Source organism: Bactrocera dorsalis, chromosome 3 (assembly GCF_023373825.1).
Source record: "Bactrocera dorsalis isolate Fly_Bdor chromosome 3, ASM2337382v1, whole genome shotgun sequence".
In the NCBI taxonomy this organism is placed as follows: Eukaryota; Metazoa; Arthropoda; class Insecta; order Diptera; family Tephritidae; genus Bactrocera; species Bactrocera dorsalis.
In genome coordinates, this window is record NC_064305.1 from 38,626,771 (window position 1) to 38,652,556 (window position 25,786).

The 25,786-nt window shown below is 36.0% G+C and overlaps 1 protein-coding gene across 4 annotated transcripts in view; it reads left to right on the plus strand.

Annotated features, from left to right (window-relative positions):
- Positions 1-11,713: 11,713 nt before the first annotated feature.
- The window catches only part of LOC105230614 (ERI1 exoribonuclease 2), a 30,818-nt gene continuing 16,745 nt past the window's right edge, over positions 11,714-25,786 (plus strand). The window contains exons 1-2 of one of the 4 annotated variants that reach the window (XM_011211544.4): positions 11,728-11,879; positions 12,388-12,579. In XM_011211544.4, coding sequence (XP_011209846.2) covers positions 12,473-12,579 — 107 coding nt within the window. In that variant the 5' untranslated portion in view covers positions 11,728-11,879; positions 12,388-12,472. Of the gene's footprint in view, positions 12,580-25,786 lie in introns of all 4 variants that reach the window. The other 3 variants (XM_011211535.4, XM_011211555.4, XM_011211526.4) reach the window with 3 other exon arrangements.

Here is a 25,786-nt window from a genome sequence, read left to right on the forward strand (position 1 = left end):
TTTTAGGGTTCTAATAAATAGTTTATAGCTGGTTCCCATTGCCATTTCGAATCTGTTGCTGACATCTCTGAATGATGTGTTGTTGCTAAGTTTCCATATAGTTGCATACAGCGCTTTTTCCAACGAAACTCCATTACGACCAGTGCATTTTGACACCCAGTATGGTTTCAACATGTTCAGAAGAATCTAAACATTACAGATTTAATATACATATGTATATGTGTGTAAATAATTATTTAGTTGAAAGTCACCTTAAATGTTGATTTTTCCATTCGAAAATGTGAATGAAAAACATCATTCTGCATACCTGCAATGCTCTTTGAAAAGTTTTTAATTTTTAAAATTCGTCTTTTATTTTCACATCGGTAAGCTAAGACAGACAACCTCTGTTGGTTTTTTATAAAATTTTTAGCAATTGTTAAGCTATTACTACTACTTGTAGTTTCTGCCAAAGTAATCGCATTTCCTAATGTGTTCAATAATAAATCATCCATTTTTGTAAACACAAAAAATTTATTTATTAACACAACTAACTCTAACAGCTGTAGACAATGCACATGGGCATTCATAAACGTCAAATAAATACATTGCATATTTTCGTAAAGCAGGGTTGCAATGCATAAATGCATGGCATGGCATGGGCATCTGTTTTAAAAATGCTTTGTATATTGCGTGTACGAAAGCAGCCAAACAGGCATCCACTGAACAACAAAAACAATAACATACCTTTGTTTTGCAATTGCTGTATTTGTTCTTCTTCTGCCTTGAGAAATTCGTGTATATTTGACCAGGCAGTGCGCATAAAGAAATGCATATACTGAGAAAGTGCGCAGTATTGACGCAACTTTTTTTTTACAAGAAGAAACTACAACAGCCATAGATTACAGGAATGAAACACGATTTGCTTTACCCCGCTTAACTCACAACTATATGTCTGCATATAAGGTCGAAATCCCAATATTATAAGGCTTTCGCCCAAAAAAACAATTAAAATACTTAGAGACACGTAAAAACACAAATGAAATCTTTTCGTGTTTACTAAATTACCTGAACAAGAAGGCTCCATTACAATTTTCTCAAGATTTGTCCAGTTAAAGAAAATAAAAAACTTCGAAAAATGAAAAAATCAAAAAAATCACTGTGCGCATACAAAAAAAAAATAAACTTGCAATTTTCAGAGAATATTACAAGAAAACTGTAAATTTTTTGCCAAATAACTATTTGTCAGTTGGTGATGTAGAATTTTATCTACTTTTGTTTGATACCAAAAATTTACTTGTACCTTGAATTTTGATTTTTGAATTAATCTCCAAAATCGGCACATTTTACTCCAATGTGCGGCGGTCGTCTAGTACCAATTGATGAACTTTAGCGATGTTATCGTTAGTGGTTACAGTTTTTGGACGCCCAGGACGTTCATCATCTTCCAAGCTCCTGCGACCACGTTTAAATTCAGCTGCCCAAAATTTTACGGTGGTAAACGATGGTGCAGAGTCACCATACACAGAGTCCAACTCATCTTTGATTTGTGAAGGCGTATTGCCTTTCAAAAATAAAAATTTAATTACAGCTCGATATTCAATTTTTTCCATTTTGGGGAAATCACCGAAATAGACTCACAAAAACGACTGTCAACAGATAATTGCGCAAGATAAATTTCTGAAATTTTGGCGAGTAGCTATTATAATATGCACAATTTGAAGTAGAAACTTTTTTTTTCAGATGTGCCGCTAGCTTCACGTTGAGGTCGGTTATTTATCGGACAGCCCTCGTATATGCGTATATGCTATTTTTCGTCATAGCGGTTTGAAGTTTTGAGTATAACGTTCTTATAATTTTTAATAATAGCAGGAAATTTATCAAGTGACATCTGCCATACATGTTTGAAGTAGTAGATGAAATTTTTAATTTTACTTATTGTTAAAACCAAATTTGAAAGCTTTTGTGATGAATTTAAAAAATTAGCTTAGAGTACAAATTGAAACTCTTTTCATGGTTGCAATATTCATAAATATTTAAATTAAGTTTTTAATAGCGCTTAGTAATAAATTATATGAATTTTAATAAAAATGGAGTTACTTTTACTGTTTCTTATTTATTTATTCTTTTATTAAGTTGCTCTTATAATTATTTCGTTTAACCGAATATTATTTTATTTAAAACAAGAATTGTAATTAATTAATTTCAGAAAAAAATATGGAATAAAAAAATTACGGGTTTTTAATATTTTCCCAAAGATTAGGAAACTCCCGTTATTAATCTTGTGTGTAATGGTCTTGAAAATATTATTAGCGGGTATTCAAAACATTTTGATGGATTATGGAATTCCCGTCATTAGTTTTTCTTTGAAAATATTGAAAGCGGATCATACCAACATACAAATGAACTATGCAATAAGCTCTAAGTTTCAGGTAGCCGAACCGCTCCAACATTTGCGAAAATGTAGTGAAAAGAAAGGCGGAAAAACTTGACTCGAGTTACAGGAACCAAAAGAGAATTTGCCGCCAATAACGACAAAAGGTTCCGTCGTTCCCACGACAGTCGGGTCTATGTAACTGGAAGGGACCCGGCCTTTATTCGGCCAAACACTGTCAAATTGGCAGAATCTGCCGCTACAACAACAACAACAAAAAGGCTCCGTTTGAACGTCGACTTAGTTGCGATCGCAATAGCAATATAAAATCACAGTGATTTAAAAATAGCAATCACTGAAATCACAGATACCAAAAAATCGCAATATCGCTCATCTCTAATGGGGACCAACAACTGCATGCCACTTTTATCGGTGGCTAAAATTGCGGAACAATGATATCGTTATCACTCCAGGGTCTTGAATGTATTGACAAAATTTAGCGCCGATAGCTTTCGTTCAGAAACATCTAAGAAATCTGTACTGTCCTTCGAAACGCAAATCTTTAATCAAAATAGAGCTGTTCAAAGTGCAGTTTAAAGCTCAGTCACTATCCTCAATTCTAAGATAACCTATAGAATAGAATTTCGCGAGAATAGCACATAAGCCTTGAGGATTTATGAAACCCTTTTACGCTTTCACAAAACGCTCTTTATGAATTAACATTATTAAACAATTTCCTATTTGATGAACTGGTATCGGATAGTTCCAATGTCCTTGGTTTATTGCCTTTCTGAGTTTTCATAGGACAACTGAACTTTCATCTGAAGTATTTCTGGAAATCCTAAAAGGTTTACTAAATAGATTTACTATGTCCACACTATGATCAGGAACGAAGTGATCGTTAAGAACCATCTAGTCAGAGATCGAAAGTATCAGTTCGTGCTCCCTACCCGCAATTACAAAAGTGGGAACTTTCCCCTATTACAAATGAATAGATAGATAGATGACTGAAGACGAAAATTTTATAGGTAGAATAAAAATCCACCGGATTAAAATTTTAATATTATTGCACAATTTTAGAGTTATTAATAGAATTCTCTGTAAGGTGATATTAAGCAGAAATCAACATAAGTCATTGAAATTTTTTTTTATTTTATATGAATGTTTGTAACAAATGAGTAATTTACAAAGTTGTTTGTTGATAACATTCAACATTTAATATTATGAATTAGATATGTAGGGTAGATCATCCTAAATTCTTAACAATAATACTTAAAATTTTTAATTATAAATTAATTTTTGATCATAAATATTTTAAATTTAATTTAATTCAGCACTATTTGCCACATAATATGTTTGATTAATAGCATTGACGAAGGTGCAGCGTTATAGCCCTGACAGACGACAGCGCTAATATGCATTAGCGGGCTTAATTTACATTTACCTGCGCATTTGATCCATGTTAATGCAAATTTGTAACGCACCACTATGTCGTATAGGTGCAAGTATATTAACAAAAACAAATTTTAATATTTTTAGATGGCAGAAAATAAACAACGCGCAGTTTGCTACTCATTTTTCCAATATTCTTAACTTTTTCCGCATTACAATCAATTAGTGCTTGTAACTTCACTCTATTATCTTTTAATGTAGTTAATAATAACGAATTTTTTCGTTAAATTTATATTGATTTTCCAAAAATACCAAAAATTTCTATTAATAATTTATTTTATTTCAATTTTTATATTTTTACACACGGCACAAGTTTGCCGTCTGTCATCATAAAATTTCAATGCGCATTAGCGTTGCTTAATAGCCCTGACAGACGACAGCGCTAATATGCATTAGCGGGCTTAATTTACATTTATTTGCGCATTTGACCCATGTTAATGCAAGTTTGTAATGCACAAAAATTCCGTGCATTTGGTTGATTTTACTAAATTTGAGTAGGCAACACTGCTCAAAAATGGCCGATTTTTGCTATTTATTGACAGATGTCGCACTTTTGCTATCCATTTTTCCAATATTCTTAACTTTTTTGCACACTTTTTCCGCATTACAATCAATTATTGCTATTAATTTCACTCTATTATCTTTTAACGTAGATAATAATAAATGAATTTTTTCGTTAAATTTATATTAATTTTCCAAAATTACCAAAATTTCTTTTAATAATTTATCTTATTCATTTTTGTTTCACTTTTTTTTTAATAAAGAAACAAATTTCACTATCAGCTGTCTAAATGCACAAGCCTGCCGTCTGTCACCATAAAATTTCAATTCGCATTAGCGTTGCTTAAGGCGCATTAATTTTGCTCGTCTGTCAGGGCTATAAGGCACACTAATTTTGCCCGTCTATCAGGGCTGTTAATCCGGATTAGCAACATTAATCGGAGTTAACTGCATTTTCGTTGGCAACATTGTTTACGAAAGTTTCAAACTCGCATAGCCGCCGTCTTCTAGCTACAAATTTGGATCTAATTAAGTGTGCAGTTAATCCGGATTAACGCTGCCGTCTGTCGAACCTATACTTCGACCTTAGCAATCCTCTCTCAGAAGAATATAAGGTGAACAAAGCTTCTACCGAAGATTATTATATAACATTTCGGGTATTACTAGAAAGTTGAGGAATTCTGTTAAAAAATGTGTGTCTTCACTTTCTTCACGTAATTGATGTACGCCCAAGCTTATGGTCATTTGACCGGCGAAAGTAAAATGCGGCCACGTATGTAGAAAACCACCAGACAGTAGTAAGACAGCATCACCGAAATATTTATCGTGGCCGTATAAATGTTATGTGAAAGGCTTCTCCATCACCTCCCCATCATCCTCACCCGTTTCACAAACATAGCAATTTTTGCCACAGCAAAGAGAACGATACTTTTGGCGAAATCTTGTATGTGTGAAAATACATACAGACTTAGCAAAATTGTTATAACACTGCGTTATTAAAAAAAATATATATAAACAGTTTTTTTTCTATGAGTTTTGTTACCCATTTAGCACACCTTTCACACGTACACACGACAGTTTTGACTACACGTAAGCGGAAATTGAAAACCAACTAAACTCTAACTGAATGGTTATTCAGCGTTGCCAAAACAAGTTCCGCTTTTGGCATTTAATGCTTGCCAGTAATTTTGCAATAATAAATTTTATAATGTTACGAATTTTTATAGAATAAATAAATGCTATAATAAATTGTTTCCTTCAATTTTTTCATCAATTTAAAAAAATATAAAAATTAATTTCTTTCTTTATTTATATATAAATATTTACAACTTTCCAACGAAAAAGTAAAACATATAATAATTCATAATTGTTAAATATTGTTACAAAAGTAGTATTTAAGTTGTATTACTATATGCATCCCTGATTATGAACAATAGCTGTAGGTATATGGAATAGCATTTGTCTTGTTGTAGACATCTGGCGCCACACTGTCTGCTCGTCTAGTTAAACAATTGCTGAGTCTGGCGCCGCGACTGTCTGCTTGCGTCTGGCGCCGTATAGCCGTATGTTCTGGTAATTTCCAGACGCGATATTCTAGAAGGACACGTCGGCATCAGCGAGAAGTGCGTGGCTATATAAGCCGTGGCAGCGCCAACGTAATCAATCAGTGCTAAAAGTAAACTGCTACAGTGTAGACGAGTTGTGAAATAAAGAGTTGTTGAATTAAATTAAACAGTGTTGATTTTATTTGTCAATCCAGAGATACGAACCTAACAAAGTAAACTAGCAAGAGTAAATTCGTAACAATTGGTGTCAGAAGTGGGATTGTCAAATAATCCAAATTCAAGATGGTTAAATTCGGAGAATTGAGAATTCAGCAATTAAAAAAGGAACTGGAGGAGCGTAATTTGCCGATAAGTGGGCAAAAGGCGGATCTGCAGGCACGATTACGTGAAGCAATGGAAGCGGATGGAATTAATGTGGACGAGTTCGAATTTGTTGGGCCAGAAACTTCTACAAAGGTAGAAGAAAAAGTAGAAGAACAACGAACATCATCAAGTGTGGACATGAACTTACTGTTAGTGGCTATTAAGCAAATAGAAAATCGTCTGGCACAGCAAATAGCTGAAAATACAGAAAATGCAGTGCAAACAGAAAATCGTCTGGCACAGCAAATGACGCAAATAGCTGAAAATACATCACAGTTAGAGTCTCGCCTTACACAACAAATGACTGAAAATAATACGCAGTTAGAAAATCGTTTGGTACAACAGATTACGGAAAATACTACACAACTACAAAAACAAGTGCAAGAGAAATTTTCAAAATTTGAAGACGAATTAAGCACAATAAAAAATGACGAAGAAAATTTAAGATCAGAATTTCTTCAACTGAGTAATCGTATGCGAGAACTGCAACTGCATGGCCCTGCACCATCAACAAATAATCCAAGACTGAAGGCACCCACATTCGATGGAAGTATTCCATTTCAAATTTTCAAACTTCAGTTTGAAAAGACAGCATTGGCCAATAACTGGAATGCAGCGGACAAAGTGGCGTCCTTGTTTGTATCATTGAAAGGACCTGCGGCAGAAATCCTTCAGACTATTCCAGACTGTGAACGGGACAACTATGAGGCATTGATGAATGCGATAGAAAGACGATATGGTAGTGAGCACCGGAAACAAATATACCAGATCGAACTGCAAAATAGGGGTCAAAAAATGAACGAGTCATTGCAAGAGTTCGCAACTGAAATAGAACGACTGGCTCATTTGGCAAATGCAGATGCACCTGTGGATTACATTGAGAGGGTAAAAATTCAATGTTTCATAAATGGAATTCGTGATGTGGACACCAAACGCGCCACATATGCATTGCCAAAAAGAACGTTTGCTGAAACGGTTTCGCACGCCCTCACACAGGAAACAGCTTCCCTACTAAGTAAACCAGCACACAAGGTACAAAGGGTTGAAATGGAACAACCGGCGCTGATGGAAGAAATATTGAAGACTCTGAAGACAATTGCTGCACCGCGAGTAAATACAACAGGCAGATGTTTCAACTGTGGAAAAGCGGGTCACTTTGCCCGAAATTGCAATATAAAAGTAAACCCATCAAAACGGAAACAACCAACAGATAACGAGGACGAAGCATCCACATCTCACAAGTCGTTAAACTAAAACGGAACAGTTCAAAGGGGCGTGAGCTGGTTCCCACAACTATTTGCCCCGCCATCTCGATATCACAAATAGGTCGCCATGACAACAATCTTACTATCAACGGCATCGTAAATGGACGACTGTCAACGCTTACTTTGGATACTGGTGCCACACATTCAATTATCCGACCGGATATGGTAAGAGGAACGGTTGAACCATTAGTCAGTTGCAAGCTTCGAACGGCCACCGGGGAGGAAGCAGCTGTCGCGGGAAAAGTGTTTTGCAAAGTGATGATTGGTACCCTGGAAGTTAATCACATCTTCATCAGAAATCAGAAATCACGGATGAAATTATAATGGGAGTAGATTTCATGATTGATCACGGGGTTACTTTGGATTTAAACAAGCAAATGCTGTTTTGCCAGAACATGGAGATGCCTATAAACACCGGATATGTGACCAACGTTGAAAGTAAGAGGGTGATTGTTGATGATAATCAGAGTATTCCACCAAAATCTGAGGCGATTGTATGGGCCAAAGTGAATGGAGGAGGTGGGACTGAAGAGTTGTGGATTGTGGAACCAACAAAAATAGATACACCCATATTGGTAGGAAGAACGCTTGTGAAAACTAGTGAAGACGCCATCATTCCGGTCAGAGTAGTGAATGAATTCAACACGCCTATAAGTCTGAAGAAAGGAGCCGTAATTGGACAGTGCCAGAATATAAGTGCAATAGCACGATGCGAACGGTCACAACAGAAACCTACTATTGAGCCACAGCAGATAAGTCCTACACTCCTAAATAATTTGCTGAACGAACTGCATGGAAATGAAAAATTAAAAGCAGAAAAACTATTAGAAAAATACGCATCCATATTTGCAAACGAAGGAAACACAGGAAGAACCGGCATTGTCAAGCATCGCATAAATACTGGAGACGCTAAACCAATCCGACAAGCTCCGCGTAGGGTTCCACTAGCAAAACGTGAGGATGCTAACAAAATTATTGAAGACATGCACAAAAACGGTGTAATCGAACCTTCAATAAGTCCATGGAGCTCACCTATCGTCTTAGTTAAAAAGAAAGATGGTAGCACCCGTTTCTGCGTAGATTATAGGAAGTTGAATGATGTCACAAAGAAAGACAGTTATCCTCTACCAAGAATCGACGATACATTAGACACCTTGTCTGGAGCGAAATGGTTTTCTACATTAGATCTACAAAGTGGATATTGGCAAGTCGAGATCGATGAATGTGACCGTGAAAAGACCGCTTTCAGTATGGGCGACGGGTTATGGGAATTCTCTGTGATGCCATTTGGGTTATGTACCGCGCCTGCAACGTTCGAGCGACTGATGGAACATGTGTTAAAAGGACTCAACTGGAAGACATGTTTGGTGTATCTTGATGACATTATCATCATGGGAAAAAGTTTTGATGATCATCTGAAAAATCTAGAGGAAGTCTTTCAGCGAATAGCATCAGCCGGATTACGCTTGAATCCCAAAAAGTGTTCATTATGGAAGAAGCAGGTCACATATCTCGGACATAAAGTGTCAACTGAGGGAATTCACACCGAGGAAGGAAAAATAAAAGCAGTGAAAGATTGGCCTCGACCCACCAACATTCATGAACTCCGCAGCTTCCTCGGCTTATGCACGTATTATCGCCGTTTCGTACCTGGATTTGCGAACGTGGCTAGAAGTTTACATGATTTAACAAAGAAGAATCGCCCGTTTGTATGGCAGTTAAAACAAGCAAATGCGTTTGAGCAGCTTAAGGAACTACTTTGTACGGCGCCGATGTTGGCTTATCCAATACCTGGAAAGAAATTCATCCTGGATACAGATGCGAGCGCTTATGGAATTGGAGGTGTCCTGTCTCAGCTCATCGACGGACAAGAAAGAGTAATTGGGTATTACAGCAGAGTGCTCGGGAAACCAGAGAAAAACTACTGTGTGACGCGAAAAGAACTACTAGCTGTGGTGGAATGTGTAAAACATTTCCACAAGTATTTGTATGGACAACGATTCTTGCTGAGGACTGATCATGCAGCATTAAAATGGTTATTACAGTTTAAGAATCCGGAAGGCCAAATTGCACGATGGATCGAAAGATTACAGAATTACGACTTCGAAACGGAACATCGAAAGGGGATTCACCACAAAAATGCCGATGCATTATCACGTCGCCCTTGTCCACTGGAATGTAAACATTGCTCCAAATCAGAAGGAAAAGAAGGTATAATCGACGTGCGATTACTGAATATAGAACCTGAAGATGATTGGACTCCTCACCGCATCAGAATCAATCAGCTGGAGGACCCTGATCTTGCAAAGCTGGTAATGGCCAAAGAAAATGGGGTACGACCACCAAAGGAACAAATAAGTAGCGAGAGTCCAACTGCAAAAGCATATTGGGCCCAATGGAACAGCATAAACCTCGTTAATGGATACCTTCATCGTACCTGGGAAAGCGAAGATGGCAAACATTCTCGTCTGCTGATCATAGTACCGAAGTCCATGATCCCAAAAGTATTGAAAGAATATCACAATGGACCTAGTGGAGGGCACCTTGGAATAACAAAAACTATAGAGAAGATTAAACAACGGTTCTACTGGATCGGTTGTCGAGATTCCATAGCAGAATGGATAAGTAATTGCGTAGAGTGCATGGCAGCTAAAGGTCCTAAAGCCAAAAGTCGCGGTAGGCTACAACAGTACAACGTGGGATCACCATTTGAACGAGTCGCAATGGATATTGCAGGTCCGTTCCCAACCAGTACGGCCGGAAACAAATATCTACTGGTTGTCATGGACTATTTCAGTAAATGGCCAGAAGTATATGCCTTACCAAACCAGGAAGCGAAGACAGTAGCCGAAGCGTTTGTAGAAAATTGGATAACAAGGTTCGGAGTGCCCGTCGAATTACACTCAGATCAAGGCAGGAATTTCGAATCTTCCATTTTCCAAGAAGTCTGTACATTATTGGGCATCCACAAGACACGGACAACAGCGTTACACCCACAATCAGATGGGATGGTAGAGAGATTCAACCGAACGCTCGAAGAACATCTGCGGAAAATCGTTGATAAAGAACAACGGAATTGGGACAAGTGCATCCAGATGTTCCTGCTGGCGTATCGTTCAGCGAAGCACGAGACAACTGGTTACACGCCAGCAAAGATTATTTTCGGATCTGATCTGCGACTCCCTGCTGATCTTAAGTTTGGTACGAATCCTACAGCTGTAAGAAATGATGGAGATTATTGTTCTGCCTTAAAGGAAGAAATGAATGAATTGCATCTAATGGTAAGACAGCATACGCATCTGATGAGCAATAAGATGAAGGACCGGTTCGATCAAGCGGCAAATTCAAAAGGTTTTGAAGAAGGTGATCTGGTCCTGTTGTACAATCCACTTCGAAAGAAAGGCTTGTCCCCGAAATTGCAGACAGCCTGGGAAGGACCCTATATGGTGATGAAACGACTTAATGACGTGGTATACCGCATACAAAGAAATGGGAAAGCACGATGTAAAATGAAAGTAGTACATTTGGAGAGGCTCGCCCCATTTGGTTCAAGAGGATTTGTGCCTAATCGGGACGATTAGGCTTTAGTGGAGGGCAGTGTTACAAAAAGTAGTATTAAGTTGTATTTGTATTACTATATGCATCCCTGATTATGAACAATAGCTGTAGGTATATGGAATAGCATTTGTCTTGTTGTAGACATCTGGCGCCACACTGTCTGCTCGTCTAGTTAAACAATTGCTGAGTCTGGCGCCGCGACTGTCTGCTTGCGTCTGGCGCCGTATAGCCGTATGTTCTGGTAATTTCCAGACGCGATATTCTAGAAGGACACGTCGGCATCAGCGAGAAGTGCGTGGCTATATAAGCCGTGGCAGCGCCAACGTAATCAATCAGTGCTAAGAGTAAACTGCTATAGTGTAGACGAGTTGTGAAATAAAGAGTTGTTGAATTAAATTAAACAGTGTTGATTTTATTTGTCAATCCAGAGATACGAACCTAACAAAGTAAACTAGCAAGAGTAAATTCGTAACAATATAATAACACCCTGCAATTTACGTTTCTACTCTGAAAAGCAACCCTGCTTGACTAAAATAATAGAAAAACCGGCATTTATTAAAATCAGAGAACGTGTACAAGTTCTCTGATTACAATGCTCTCACTGTCAACTCTCTTTGCTGTGCAGCTGGTGAAGACGCATTTGAATTTCAGTACAATTCGAACTCGTGTGAAAACAAGTTGAGTGAGATAACAGTTGGTAAAACTTGCCTTGATTATTTTATAAAGAACTTACATTCTCGCGTAAACAAATATTTGTTGTTAAAGCTTTCTGGTCACACTACCAACGAATTAACAAACATACACTGAAATGAAACGAGCTAAGTAAGTAAACAAAGTGATATACACATGTTGTTACGTTTAGTGTTGAAAATTTTAAACTCATTGCTAATTCCATGACGACATGGAATAAATGCAAATTCTATAAACAAATCAAACGGAAATGGACGACTCGGTTAAAATATAATGTAAACACACGAAATCCGCGATCCAGGAATTAGTGGACGTGAGCAAAAAAAAAAAAAAAAGAAATACTAAGAACAAAAGCAATAAAAAGGCAAATTATTTGTATTTCCATGCGTGTGTAAACAAGCTCCAAAGCAATAACAACAACAAAAAAGCGTGTCGGCACAATTGCACAACAGCAACAACTAATAAAAGCAAACATACATATCTGTGCACGGAGCAATAACCGCTGCAAAGTAACCAATTTGTGGGTGGTAAAGTGTAAAAGAACCGCGTCTGCTGAATAAAGTGCTTGGTAGGGTCGAACTGTAACTGTTAGAAAATATAAGTAAACACTGCCAAAAACGTTTTATTTATACCTAAACAGGTACACGTCAAGCAACGACAGCAATAGTAGCTGACATAAGCATACTTAAGTGTAATCACGCGTTACTCACCGGCTGCATTAGCGGATGCATCAACACATCAGAGGGCAACGAACTGTTTATTGGAATATATTGATTGCGCTAACTCCCAAGTTGCAAACAATAAATGAAATGGCACTATTAAAATTAGCTAGGTGAGTAACTACATAGAAAGGCAGCTAGGGATGGTATGAATAACAAAATATGTAACGCAATAATGCCAAGTATATTTGTAAGTACATGTATTATAAGTGTTCAATGGTGAGTGTCGGTGCTTGCCAATAAAAATATAAAAGTCTTTAAGTGCGTTTAAGGTGCTATCCCAAAGAGTTGATGAAAAAAATAGTGGACTACTGAAACGAAAACTAAAAAATTCTAACCGAGCAGCATATCTATGTAAGTGTAATTTTCTAATGCTAGTCCCCCACTGCATATGGCGACGTCCTATTAGGAGTATCTGCACTTGTTCATACTTTTTTCAATTTCATTCATGGAATTTTACTTGTGTATGTGTGCATGTTCGTGGAACGTGACTGCCGGCACATGTATTATAGCAATTGCTAATGCATAAACAAGTCAAAAACAAAAAAAAAATAATCAGAATAATAGATGTATTAGCCGCCACCGGCAACATCAGCTGAGCAAGGCGGTCGCTCTTTTCTTTAACTTATACTTTTCTGCAGCTTTGCAGCATTCTCTTTGTTTGAAAACTTTTTTTTGTTTCAAGCTAAACTTCTGCTAATACATTTCTGCAAACTGCAATTTCCACAAACTTTGTCCAAAATCCTAGAAGAACGCTGAGCGACTCTTGTTCATAACGACTCGTTCCTTCGCCGAAATTTCGAGGTACAGTGGTAGTTGTTGCACACCTAGTTCATAAAATCGAAAAATATTTAAAATCGAATAATTTTTTTTTTACCTATAATAAAATAATATTTTCACATAAAAAAAATAAAAATGAAAAAAGGCAATATTACGATTCTTTTGGCACCGAGAATTGATGGTACGGATAAAGAAATCCTCAGGACTAAAAAATTTATACACATACGAGGTGTGTTCAAAAGTATCGCGAATTTTGAATTTTCGCGGGTTACGTATATTCGAATTTCGAATTTTTTGTGGCGTTATGTTGGTACTCATGTTTCTCACTTATGCTGACAAGCTCGGCCATTTTGAATGTTTATTTAATTGTTGACAGCTGCTTTGCTTGCACGTGTTTTGGATCGTCTTCGATTTTTACCAATCAAAAAAATTGCACCACGATAACGCCCCTGCTCACACATCGTTGCTTGTGCGCGGCTTTTTGGCCAAAAACAACACACTAATGATGCCGCAGCCACCGTATTCCCCAGATCTGGCCCCCTGTGACTTTTTCTTGTTCCCTAAACTGAAGAGGCCCATGAAAGGACGACGTTACGCTCCTCTCGACGAGATAAAGACGGCATCGAAGGAGGAGCTGAAGAAGATAAAAAAATGATTTTTTGAAGTGCTTCGAAGATTGGAAAAACCGTTGGCACAAGTGTATAAGGGGACAAAATAGATATTCATGAATAAATAAATAATTTTTGAAAAAAACACAAAATTTGCGATACTTTTTGAACACACCTCGTACGCCCTCCTCAGACTTATATAATAGTTTTCGAGATATTTGTATTTAAATTTAAAAAATTTGTAAAAGTAATGCTCGTTATTTCACTATGTTTAACCCACTTTTCACACATTTTTTAATAAATATATTTTTAATTACACTGTACACATTCAAATGCATACACATATCCAAAATTTACACTTAGTGTGTATTTTTGAAGAAAATAAATAGGGGTATTCTCTTGCTCTTGCAAAACCCGGTGCACGGTGCAAGCATTGCAAATTTACAACGGCACAACAACAAACGCACGCAGAAAAATATTTGCAAGGGCTGTGAAATATGTCAGACCAAAACCCGTGTATATTGGCGTGCAATGTCACGCAAAAATAAAATTGCAACCCTGTTGTAGTTCCCATTTTACATAAAGACATATTACGTCGTTAAATTGTTGAGAAAGGTAAATTTTAATTAGATTTTATAATTTCTATTTAAATTATAAAGTTTTGTTACAGTTTTTTTGTTAAAAATGCATGCAGAAGGTGCGCTAATTCACAATAGCCATGCACAATAGTCATTTACAATAAATTGACTGAATCAGTCGCTCATATATCACTAGATTCTGCAATGGGTGCTCTCGTGCCCTTGTATATTTTGGTGTAGTATTTTTGCAATCTGCAATCTTGCAAGAGCAAGAGAATACCCCTAATATACTTTAAAAACCACTTTGCACATACATATTTGAAGATGTTTGTGTGTTTACATTTATGATGAATAGCATTGTTGCCATATTTTGTGTTCTGAAAAAATAATCAAAAATTTAGTAATCAGGATTTAGTGTATAATAGTTACATCAACTGATAATGAAAATGACGACACGGTTGACATCAACGATCCTGATTTTCATGTTAACGATTTTCGTTAACTTAAACTTTATTTAGCATTGACAATATACATACAGTGGTGGTCTTATAATTAGAAACGACTTTGCTGCATTTAGTTTTATTAATTTATTTTAAATATTTAGATTGCCACGTTAATACTATAAATTGGAATCAACAAAGCAACACATTTTATTTGAGCTTTACATAAAAACAATAACAATATTAGTTATATTTTTAAGAAAATGAGGTAAACACAAAAAACACAAAATTCAGTTTAGTCATATAATTAAAAATGACATACTGTCAGCTTAACAATATTTATATAAAATTGAAAAAAATGATTAATTTTTTTAGTATTTCGTTGAATACCTCATAATTTTAACAACATTGTCTAGCCTTCGCGGTAAACTTTGGATTAGTTGTTGGCATGTTTGCACTGATATGCTGCTTTAACTTTGTTTAACCATTTGAAACAACTCGTATTTATTTCGCGGGTTTTTGTCCTTAAAATCTCGTTTTACGATTGCCCATAAATTTTCAATTGGCTTGAGATCCGAACTTTGTGGAGGTCAATCCAAAACATTAATCGTTTTATCTGAAAGCCAACTTTTAACTAACCTTGAATTGTGTTTTGGGTCAATATCGTGCAGAAAAATGTAATGGACTGGCATAATGTCCTTATATTGATGATCCATTATCCCTTGAACACACACAATTCCAACACCACAAGAGGAAAAGGCTCCCCAAACCATAACAGAACCGCCACCGTGTTTTACCGTTTTCACAGTGTACCTAGGGTTCAGCGCTATGTTGGGAGAACGTCGTGCATACGATTTTCCGTCGAAAAGGAATAAATTGAACTTAGATTAGTCACTCCAGAGAACTCTATTCCAGTAATGGGGATTTTTTTTCAGCATTTTCTTTGCAAATCGCAACCGCTTCCTAATATTTTTTTTTTTGATTTGCAATGCACACACGAAGTCCCGACACCTGTAAACGCCTTCTTATCGTCCGAACTGTGATTTCTACATTTCTTTTCATTTCTTGTCAAACTTCAGCCTTTATTTCACGCGAAGTCATGAAAGAGTTGTTTTTGCTCGTCCTACAAATTATTCGGTCTTCTGCCGGAGTGGTTTTTCGAGGTCTGGTCTTCCTGGTAAGGGTTCCAATTTTCTTTTTTTTTATACAAATGAATAGCACCAAATACCATGTTGCAAAGCGCCGTGCGATAGCTGACATTGGCAATTTCTTCTTTTGATAACACCTTACAATTGACTTTCTCAATTTGGGAGTACATGACTTTTTTTTGCCCATTCTAATAATTAGAACGTTTTTAATTGAACGTTGTTTAATTGAATTATACTCACTATACATAACACTAAGTTCAAAAAAATCCGATAATCAAAAGAAAGAACTGCGCGTTTCTAATTACGTGGCCAGGCAAGAAGCACAAACCGAGAAATAATTTTAATTTTTTTCAATAACCAATCAGTAAATAGTCACGTGTTTATATAAAAATAACGTTCATAGTCTACACTACGAATAACGGGTCTTATAATTTACAGTGCTCGTCTTAAAAAAAGTATACAGTGATTTGATTTTGTCTAGCATTTCGTTTCTAATTATAAGGCCACCACTGTACATATATGTATATGTAAGTATAGAGAAATATCACAATAAATAGAAAAAAAATATTATAGAATGCAAAGTTTTTCAGTATTTCTCTCCTTTTGATTAACATAGGTGTTCGATCGATGAGCGTTAGAAAGTGCAGAAAGTAGTTCGATCCAAAAGAACTTTGACCAGGGTTATTTTTCTCTTTAATTATTAAATAACATAAGATACAAAATCCATTTGTAACATTGTCTTTATATACATATGTTAAAAGAAAAAAATTTTGAATATTTTTTAAAACACAATATGTGGCAACACTGGTATATTTCATGTCATGTAAGTAAACCAACTATGAGAGTGAATTGTATGTAAAATTGTGAAACTTTAAATACAAATATCTCGAAACTTATAAGTCTGAGGAGAGTATATCCTCCTCTATCCATCTGTACCATCAAATGGCGGCGCCAAATGAACCGTAATCGTGCCAAAAAAACATACATATGTACATATGTATATGTTTAAATAACTGTGTCCTTAAGAACGTGTGTATTTTAATGTTTGACAGATGTCTCGCAGTCTGTCGCAATCTACGTGTTCAGCACATTACTCTAATTTCGAGCCAACGCTGTCCTGTCAGTGTCCCCGATGTTGATTTGTCCACCCAGAGTTCCTTTTGGCCAATGTTGCCATCCCACATGTAATATAATTCAACGCCAAGAAAATTTCAAAACGTTATTTATTTTTTCAAAAGCTTTCAATTGGCGTCTGTTTTTTTTTAATATTTCCAAGCTTTCTTACTCTCTTAGTACCGGAAGTTTTCAAAGTTCAGTTGTAAGAAATTTATAAAATCTTCACCTCATTTCCCAGATTGAGTATTGAAATGCATATAAAGTGCTTTGTTGCTTGCAAAGGGATCTAGAAAAACATCACTGAACAAATTCTTCGAGCAAAAGATTATTATTTTTTATTACGTTATATCAGTAGCTTGTTTATGCATAAATGGCGCTACATACATTAGATGACATCGTTTCACCACACTTAAGAAGACTTGGAATAAAACTTCTTTGCCATTGTCTTTAAAACGGCACCACTAATAGAGCGACGTTGAGTGATAAACCATTCTATTAATTTGGTTTAGGAGCTCACATAATGATTGTGTGCGTTGCGTTTTTGAAGGTTGTCCTCGAATTTACTTATGTATATTTCAATAGATAATTTGATGGTTCGTTATTTCAAAAGTTTGTTACTTCCGAATATAGTTCGACTACTGTATCTATATTCGGAAGTAACGAACTTTCTTCTTTCATTACGTTAAACTAACTGACATCCCTCTCCTCCTATAACTTGTCGATGCAGTTGAAATACCCATTGTCATGTCCTTTTGGACATCCTTCACATCTATTCCTCATATTGATCAAACAAAATCGCCGACTCTAAACAATGAACACTAATACTGCGCAATATATTAATATTAAACATCACTAACTAAACTACAAATATGTATATCTATATAGTATGTATGTACATAAATATAATATGTTAATTCATATATGTACGCAAACATGTTCACATGTGTATGCCTTTCGTTAATGAGCCATCGATAGTTGCTATCTGTAGGTGCGTTCATAAAACTGACCTTTGTTTGACCATGATCAAAGGAGGGCCAAACCGGTTTTCGTTGGCGAGGGAACGAAAAGGAAATTTTGAATTCCTTTCATGGTTGCACATAGTTTGAAAGGAATTTTTGGAATTCGGAAATTTAAATACTATTACTCCGTTTGTATGTGTCATATGCATAAAATATAATGATAATGATCAACAAAAGTCCCTGTATGAACCAATAATTCGGAAATTTAAATACTGTTACTACATTTGTATGTGTAAAATGCATAAAATATAATGATAACGTGCGACAAAAAAGTCCCTATGTGAACACTGCCTATACAGCTGATTTTTCATATCGATTTTACAGCTCCCATTTCATGTTCTGGTTAGCACTTTCTATAAAATTTACCAGAACTTAACTGACAGATGGCTACTAACCAGATACTGACACAACCTGCTTTCAACAAGTTTCGATAAAGTTTTAATAAACGCTTCAGCATACAGTGCATCACAGAAATAATTATACACTATACATGGGCGTAAAAAAGTTAAATTATGTATTTGCAAAATAAAAAAAATATATTTTGTGTTCTTTATAAAAACAATTACTAATAATATTTCCTTCGCGAATATGATAGACTGATATCATTGACATATTCCATTATTAAAATCCGTTAGATTTTCTCAGAAAAAAGCGAAAATCGCACCACATAAATATGTATTCAATTTACTATTTCTGTATGGTTTCGATTATCACTCAGTGTCCATACGTTTCTGAAGCAATAAGTACTTGTTTTTTACAAAATAATAATTTTCCAAAGTTTTGATTGAATTTCATCGGCAAATACAATTAATTTTTTATCATGACGCCGCGAGACAAGGAACTATCGCAAGATTTGAAAGATGTTATAAAACTACAAGGTGTTTCCAGTAAACAAGACTTTTTGAATCTAGCGCCCCCCTGGTGGCGCCATCTGTATAACGACTAGATCGTTAGAATCTGCTGTCTTTATCAATTATGTAGTGAGAATTTCATGACATTTCTTTGATTGGAAGTGAAGTTATTGCGTTTTAAATGTCAGTATGTTTGTGTTATCGGTGCGAAAATGAGCTTCGAACAAAGATTAAATTGTGTTTTAAAATTAGTAAAACTTTTACCGAAACAATTCATATGATGAAACAAGTTTATGGCGATGATTGCCTATCCCGTAGCAGAGTGCACGAATGGTTTCTACGTTTTCAAAGTGGTCGTGATGACATAAAAGACGATCAACATATGGGCCAATCAAAATCAGTGATCACCGGAAATTCCATCGAAACTGTGTGTGTATTTATCAAAAATCAACCAAAATCATCATTGAAATTCATGAAAATGGATTTGAACATCTCAAAAACATCGATTTATCACATTTTTATCGAACATTTGGGCTTACGAAAGGTGTGTGCACGGATTGTTCCCCAAATTGACTGACGACCAAAAATTGCTCAGAATCCAACATTCGAAGGACGATTATTTGACCAAAAATCACATTTTAACCATTAACCACACCCTTATTCACTTGATATGGTACCGTGCGACTTCTTCCTTTTCGGAAAAATGCATTTGCCCATAAAAAAAAGCGATATGCAGACGTAAAAGCAATTCAAAAGGCTTTTACCGGCATACTGACGGCCAGTGTTGCCAGAATATTTTTCCAGGGACCACTAGTGTCGACTCTAAAACCACTAAAAGACCACTAGATTTTAAATTTTTAAAGAAAGACTGAATAATAAAAAATAATCTTATTTTGATTTACCTTAGCATTTTCTTGATGTTTTTTGGTCGTTATATGACTTTTTAAATCTGCATAGTGATTCCGCAACCTTACACCGCATAACCTACACTTAGCTACTTTATTGCCGTCATTATCTTCTACAACTTGTAACCAATCTTTTAAAATAGGGTCTTTGAGCCAGAAATCTCTAAATTTTTGAGAATACTGTCGTTTACTAAACATTGTTATATGAGTATATTAATGATGGAGTACATTACAAGTAAATTTTCACTTCAAAAGATTTGAAAAATTAAGATTTATTCTGTTACGAAGAAAGAAAGAGCGAACAAGATAAAAAAGAACGTATGAGTATATCAAACAATTGAGTATAGTGGAATGTAGCTGTTAAAAAGGCTCCCCCCTTGAGATATAACAGGCTTCGTAGTTCTTTAAAAGCTTGAAATAAAACTAAAATATCTTATGGGGGAAGCAATTGTGAAGAATATCTTTATATATATAAATCTTCTGACCGTGTGTTTGCATTTGAACTGCTCCTAAAGGGATGGGCCGATTTTGATGAAATTTTGTGTGTATGTTCAAGGAGATTCGAGAATGGTTTAGATTTACAAGAAAAGTGCCTACTGAAATTGAAAATGAGACTGGTAAAACCTGCGATCCCCAAACTATTCGTCAAGTTTTGTATGATGCTTACCATGGCCGTAATGTCCGTAAAAAGCCATTCATAAGTAATATTAACAGACAAAAAAGATTGAAGTTTGTGAAATAGCACGAAAGTAAAGATGAACATTTCTGGAATTCTGTTATTTTCTCAAATAAAAGTCAATAGAATATTTTTGGCTTCCACGGTAAAACGGGTCGTTCATGGTATGGGGGTGTATTGCAGCAACTTGTGTAGGGAATCATGTATTCATTGAGCATACAATGAACACATATGATTACCTCAAATAATTAGCAAAGAATCTATGTAAGCTGCTTTAATCGCAGAATGAGGCAATATTCCACCTTTAGTGACCCAAAATCTGGTAAAGTCCATGCCATTCAGTCAGGGTGCAATTAAAATATCCAAAGGCTGCCAAACAAAAAGTTAACGGTCCACCAAAGCTCAAAAATAAACCCGTTGGAACATTTTTTTGGAATTTACTATTATTGCATGCATACTTTAGTGACGTAATTTTTAGGGTTTTAAACATTTTTTCTTTAATTTGAAATTAATTTAAGCTTCTGGTTTTTGCTATTGCTTTTAATTAAAATTGAAAATATAAAAAAAAAACGTTTTTTTTTTAATTTCTACACCAGAATACCCTCTGAAATAACTGAAAAGAATAAAAATTATATTATTATTACTTCTGAGGCATGGTTTTCTCACGACAAAACGGAGAAACACAGTGCATACTTATTTTTGTGATGCACTGCATATTTAGAAAATGGCTCTTAAGGAACAATTTGCAAGAACGTAAAGCTGAGCACATATTGGACAACAAGTCGTTCCCCGCTTCACAATTTTGTTGTACTTGGAATCATTATGTACGGCAAATAATGCTAAAGAAGCTAAATAAAATAGATCTACTAAGTCACAAATAACTGACATCCCTCTCAGGCCTCAGTATCGGCAATTTTAAGCGGTTTGTATTCTCTTGAGATTTAAGAACGGTAAAAAAGACTTTTTCGACTACCCAATAAATACTTAACGTATAGCAGGCGTCTTAAGCTTTAAAATTTATTAATAGAAAATTAAAAAACAAGAAGAAACGTTAACTTCGGCTCGGTGCGTTTCTTTTAGTAATGTATTCGGTTTGTAAGGAAGCTATTCGTAACTTTATAGTAACCCGATCTGAACAATTAAATTATATTGTTAATTTCATCCTAAATTAGTTAAAATCATTATTATGAAGTATATTTCATTTTGAAATGTTGTATAAAACTTACCAATCATCAATGTGGATCATTCACAATGCGTAACCAGCTGTCAATTCATTGAAGAAATAATGTATTTGTTTTCTTGAGCAATTACTTGAGAGCTGGATACGGACCTTTAAGCAGTAATCCATGTCAAATTTCGTGAAGATACCACATCAAATGCGAAAGTGTTCCATATAAGCCTTTGATTCAAATATAAACGTCAATTTCGGCTACACCGAAGCTAATATACCCTTCACAGGGGCATTTCTTTTAGTAACTATGAATTCAGTTTGTATGGCAGCTATATACATATACGTATATGCTATAGTCAGCCGATCTGGACAATTTCTTCGAAGATTACATTGTTGTCTTAGAAAATAATATACGAGGGCTGTCCGATAAATAACCGACCTCAACGTGAAGCTAGTGGCACATCTGAAAAAAAAGTTTCTACTTCAAATTGTGCATATTATAATAGCTACTCGCCAAAATTTCACAAATTTATCTTGCGCAATTATCTGTTGACAGTCGTTCTTGTGAGTCTATTTCGGTGATTTCCCCAAAAAGGAAAAAATTGAATATCGAGCTGTAATTAAATTTTTATTTTTGAAAGGCAATACGCCTTCACAAATCAAAGATGAGTTGGACTCTGTGTATGGTGACTCTGCACCATCGTTTACCACCGTAAAATTTTGGGCAGCTGAATTTAAACGTGGTCGCAGGAGCTTGGAAGATGATGAACGTCCTGGGCGTCCGAAAACTGTAACCACTAACGATAGCATCGCTAAAGTTCATCAATTGGCACTAGGCGACCGCCGGATTAAAGTTAGGGAAATAGCTGAGATTATGAAGATGTCAAAAGAAATTGTTTGTCACATATTAAACCAAGATTTGGGCATGAGAAAGCTGTCCGCGCGTTGGCTGCCGCGTTTGCTTACCCTAGACCACAAACGTGCGTTCCAGCGCTCTGTTGGCTCAGTTTAGAGGCAATAAGACCGAGTTTTGGCGCCGATTGATAACTGTAGACGAAACTTGGATTCATCATTATATGCCCGAACAAAAATCCAATCTAAACAGTGGATTGAAAAGGGGGAACCAGCCCCAAAAAAACCTAAAGCTGTGTATTCGGCTGAGAAAGTGATGGCGAGTGTTTTTTGGGAATTATTTTTATCGACTATCTTGAAAAAGGAAAAACTATAACAGGAGCATACTACGCATCATTATTGGACAAGCTAAAGGATGAAATTTCGAAAAATCGGCCACATTTGCAAAAAAAGAAAGTCTTGTTCCACCAAGACAACGCACCATCTCACACCTCAACAGTCGCCATGGCGAAAATCCACGAATTGCGGTTCGAACTGCTTGACCATCCACCTTATTCACCAGATCTAGCACCAAGCGACTTTTTTTGTTTCCTCAACTTAAAACTGCGTTTGGCGGCCAGAGATTTTCGTCAAATGAGGAGGCAATCTCTTTCGTGAACTCGTATTTTGCAGACAAAGACGCCAAGTACTATTTGGAAGGGTTGCAGAGATGGGAGCATCGCTGGGAGAAGTGTGTGGAGTTACAAGGAGACTATGTAGAAAAATAAAAAAAAAAATTTTGAAAAAGTCGCGTGCATCATGGTTAGGTCGGTTATTTATCGGACAGCCCTCGTATACCAAATTTTGTGAATATGTATTCTCAAATGCAAAAGTTTTTCCATACCAGCACTAGATTCCGATTGTTCAGTTTGCATGACAGCTATATGCTATAGTAAGCTGATCTGACCAATTTGTTCGTATATTACATCACTATCTTACCTGTGCCAACTTTGTGAAGATACTTTGTCAAATGTGAAAGTTTTCCATACAAGAACTTGATTCCGATCGTTCAGTTTTTATGGTAGCTATATGTTATCTTCTTCTTTACTGGCGTAGACACCGCTTACGCGATTATAGCCGAGTTAACAGCAAGGCTGTCGTTGAGTTTTCATTGGTACTGTTTTTACGTGGTGGGTCCCAAACCCAGCGCACAACCCTAAGTAGGGGAAATCTATATGTTATAGTGGTCCGATATCGGCAGTTCCGTCAAATGAACAGCTTCTTGAAGAGAAAGTGACGTTTGCAAAAAACTGAAGGACTAGTTAGGATATATACAGACAGACGGACAGGCTAAATCGGTTTAGCTCAACATACTGATCATTTATATATGTATGTATATACTTTATAGGGTCTTCGACGCTTCCTTCTGGGTGTTACAAACTTCGTGGCAAACTTAATATACCCCGTTCAGGGTATAATAAATGAGAATAACTTACGATTAGTAAATATGTATGTATGTAAGTATAAACTATATATGACAATATTGACGCTAAATGAAACTTGTTATTATTCCATTCATATTAGACTCATTTATGGGCAAGCAACAAGCTTTCGGAATTCTTTTTTATTTTGAAAATATTCTGTGATTTCAATTTCGCTGTTTCGAATAATTTAATTTATAATTTGTTCTGAACTTTTATTTTTTTTGTAAGTAATACGCAAATATCCATACAATAATGCGTAAAAAAGCAGAAATTTGAAAAAACCTTTCATGAAGATACAAAATAGCGAAGGAAAAATATTTTTGTGTACATTAAGGTTGCCGAACCACCGAAGGCGGGCTGGTATTGTAAGTGGCCGAAATCCGACCACAAAATGGCGTTAAGCGAAAACATATAAAAGATCGTAACTAAGCTCCAAATATAAACATAAAGTCCGTATCTGGTACAAAGTGTCGCAGTTGAACATGGTATCTGTGGGCTGAGAATTGTTACAAAGTGGATGTGGCAACCCCTTTAAAAGGTTTAATGATCATATCTCAAAAACCACCAAAGCTATTTCAACCAAACTTGCTGAAAGGAAGTCCTTCTTCATATATTGTACATGTATGTATGTACTGTGAAAATGGGTAAATCGATTATAAACACCCACTCAGGACGATAATTTTATTATACTCTCGCAACAAAGTTACTAAGGAGACTATTATAGTTTTGTTCACATAACGGTTGTTTGTAAGTCCTAAAACTAAAAGAGTCAGATATAGGGTTATATATACCGAAGTGATCAGGGTGACGAGTAGAGTTGAAATCCGGATGTCTGTCTGTCCGTTCATCCGTCTGTCCGTCCGTCCGTCCATGCAAGCTGTAACTTGAGTAAAAATTGAGATATCGTGATGAAACTTGGTACACGTATTTTTTGGCTCCATAAGAAGGTTAAGTTCGAAGATGGGCAAAATCGGCTCACTGCCACGCCCACAAAATGGCGGAAACCGAAAACCTATAAAGTGTCATAACTAAGCCATAAATAAAGATTTTAAAGTGAAATTTGACAAAGGATCGCATTAGGGAGGGGCATATTTGGACGTAATTTAATGTAAAGTGGGCGTGACCCGCCCCCTACTAAGTTTTTTGTACATATCTCGGAAACTACTATAGCTATGTCAACCAAACTGTATAGAGTCATTTCCTTCAGGCATTTCCATATACAGTTTAAAAATGGAAGAAATCGAATAATAACCATGCCCACCTCCCATACAAAGATTATGTTGAAAATCACTAAAAGTGCGTTAACCGACTAACAAAAAAACTAAATTTTACGGAAGAAATGGCAGAAGGAAGCTGCATCCAGACTTTTTTTTTAATTGAAAATGGGCGTGGCGTCGCCCACTTATGGACCAAAAACCATATCTCAGGAACTACTCGACCGATTTCAATGAAATTCGGTATATAATATTTTCTTAACACCTTGATGACATGTACGAAATATGGGTGAAATCGGTTCACAACCACGCCTTCTTCCAATATAACGCTATTTTGAATTCCATCTGATGCCTTCTCTGTATAATACATACATTAGGAACCAATGATGATAGGTAAATGACGGATAATGAAATCTCGATTATCACTTTATCATGCGAGAGTATAAAATGTTCGGTGACACCCGAACTTAGCCCTTCCTTACTTGTTAATAAATACGTT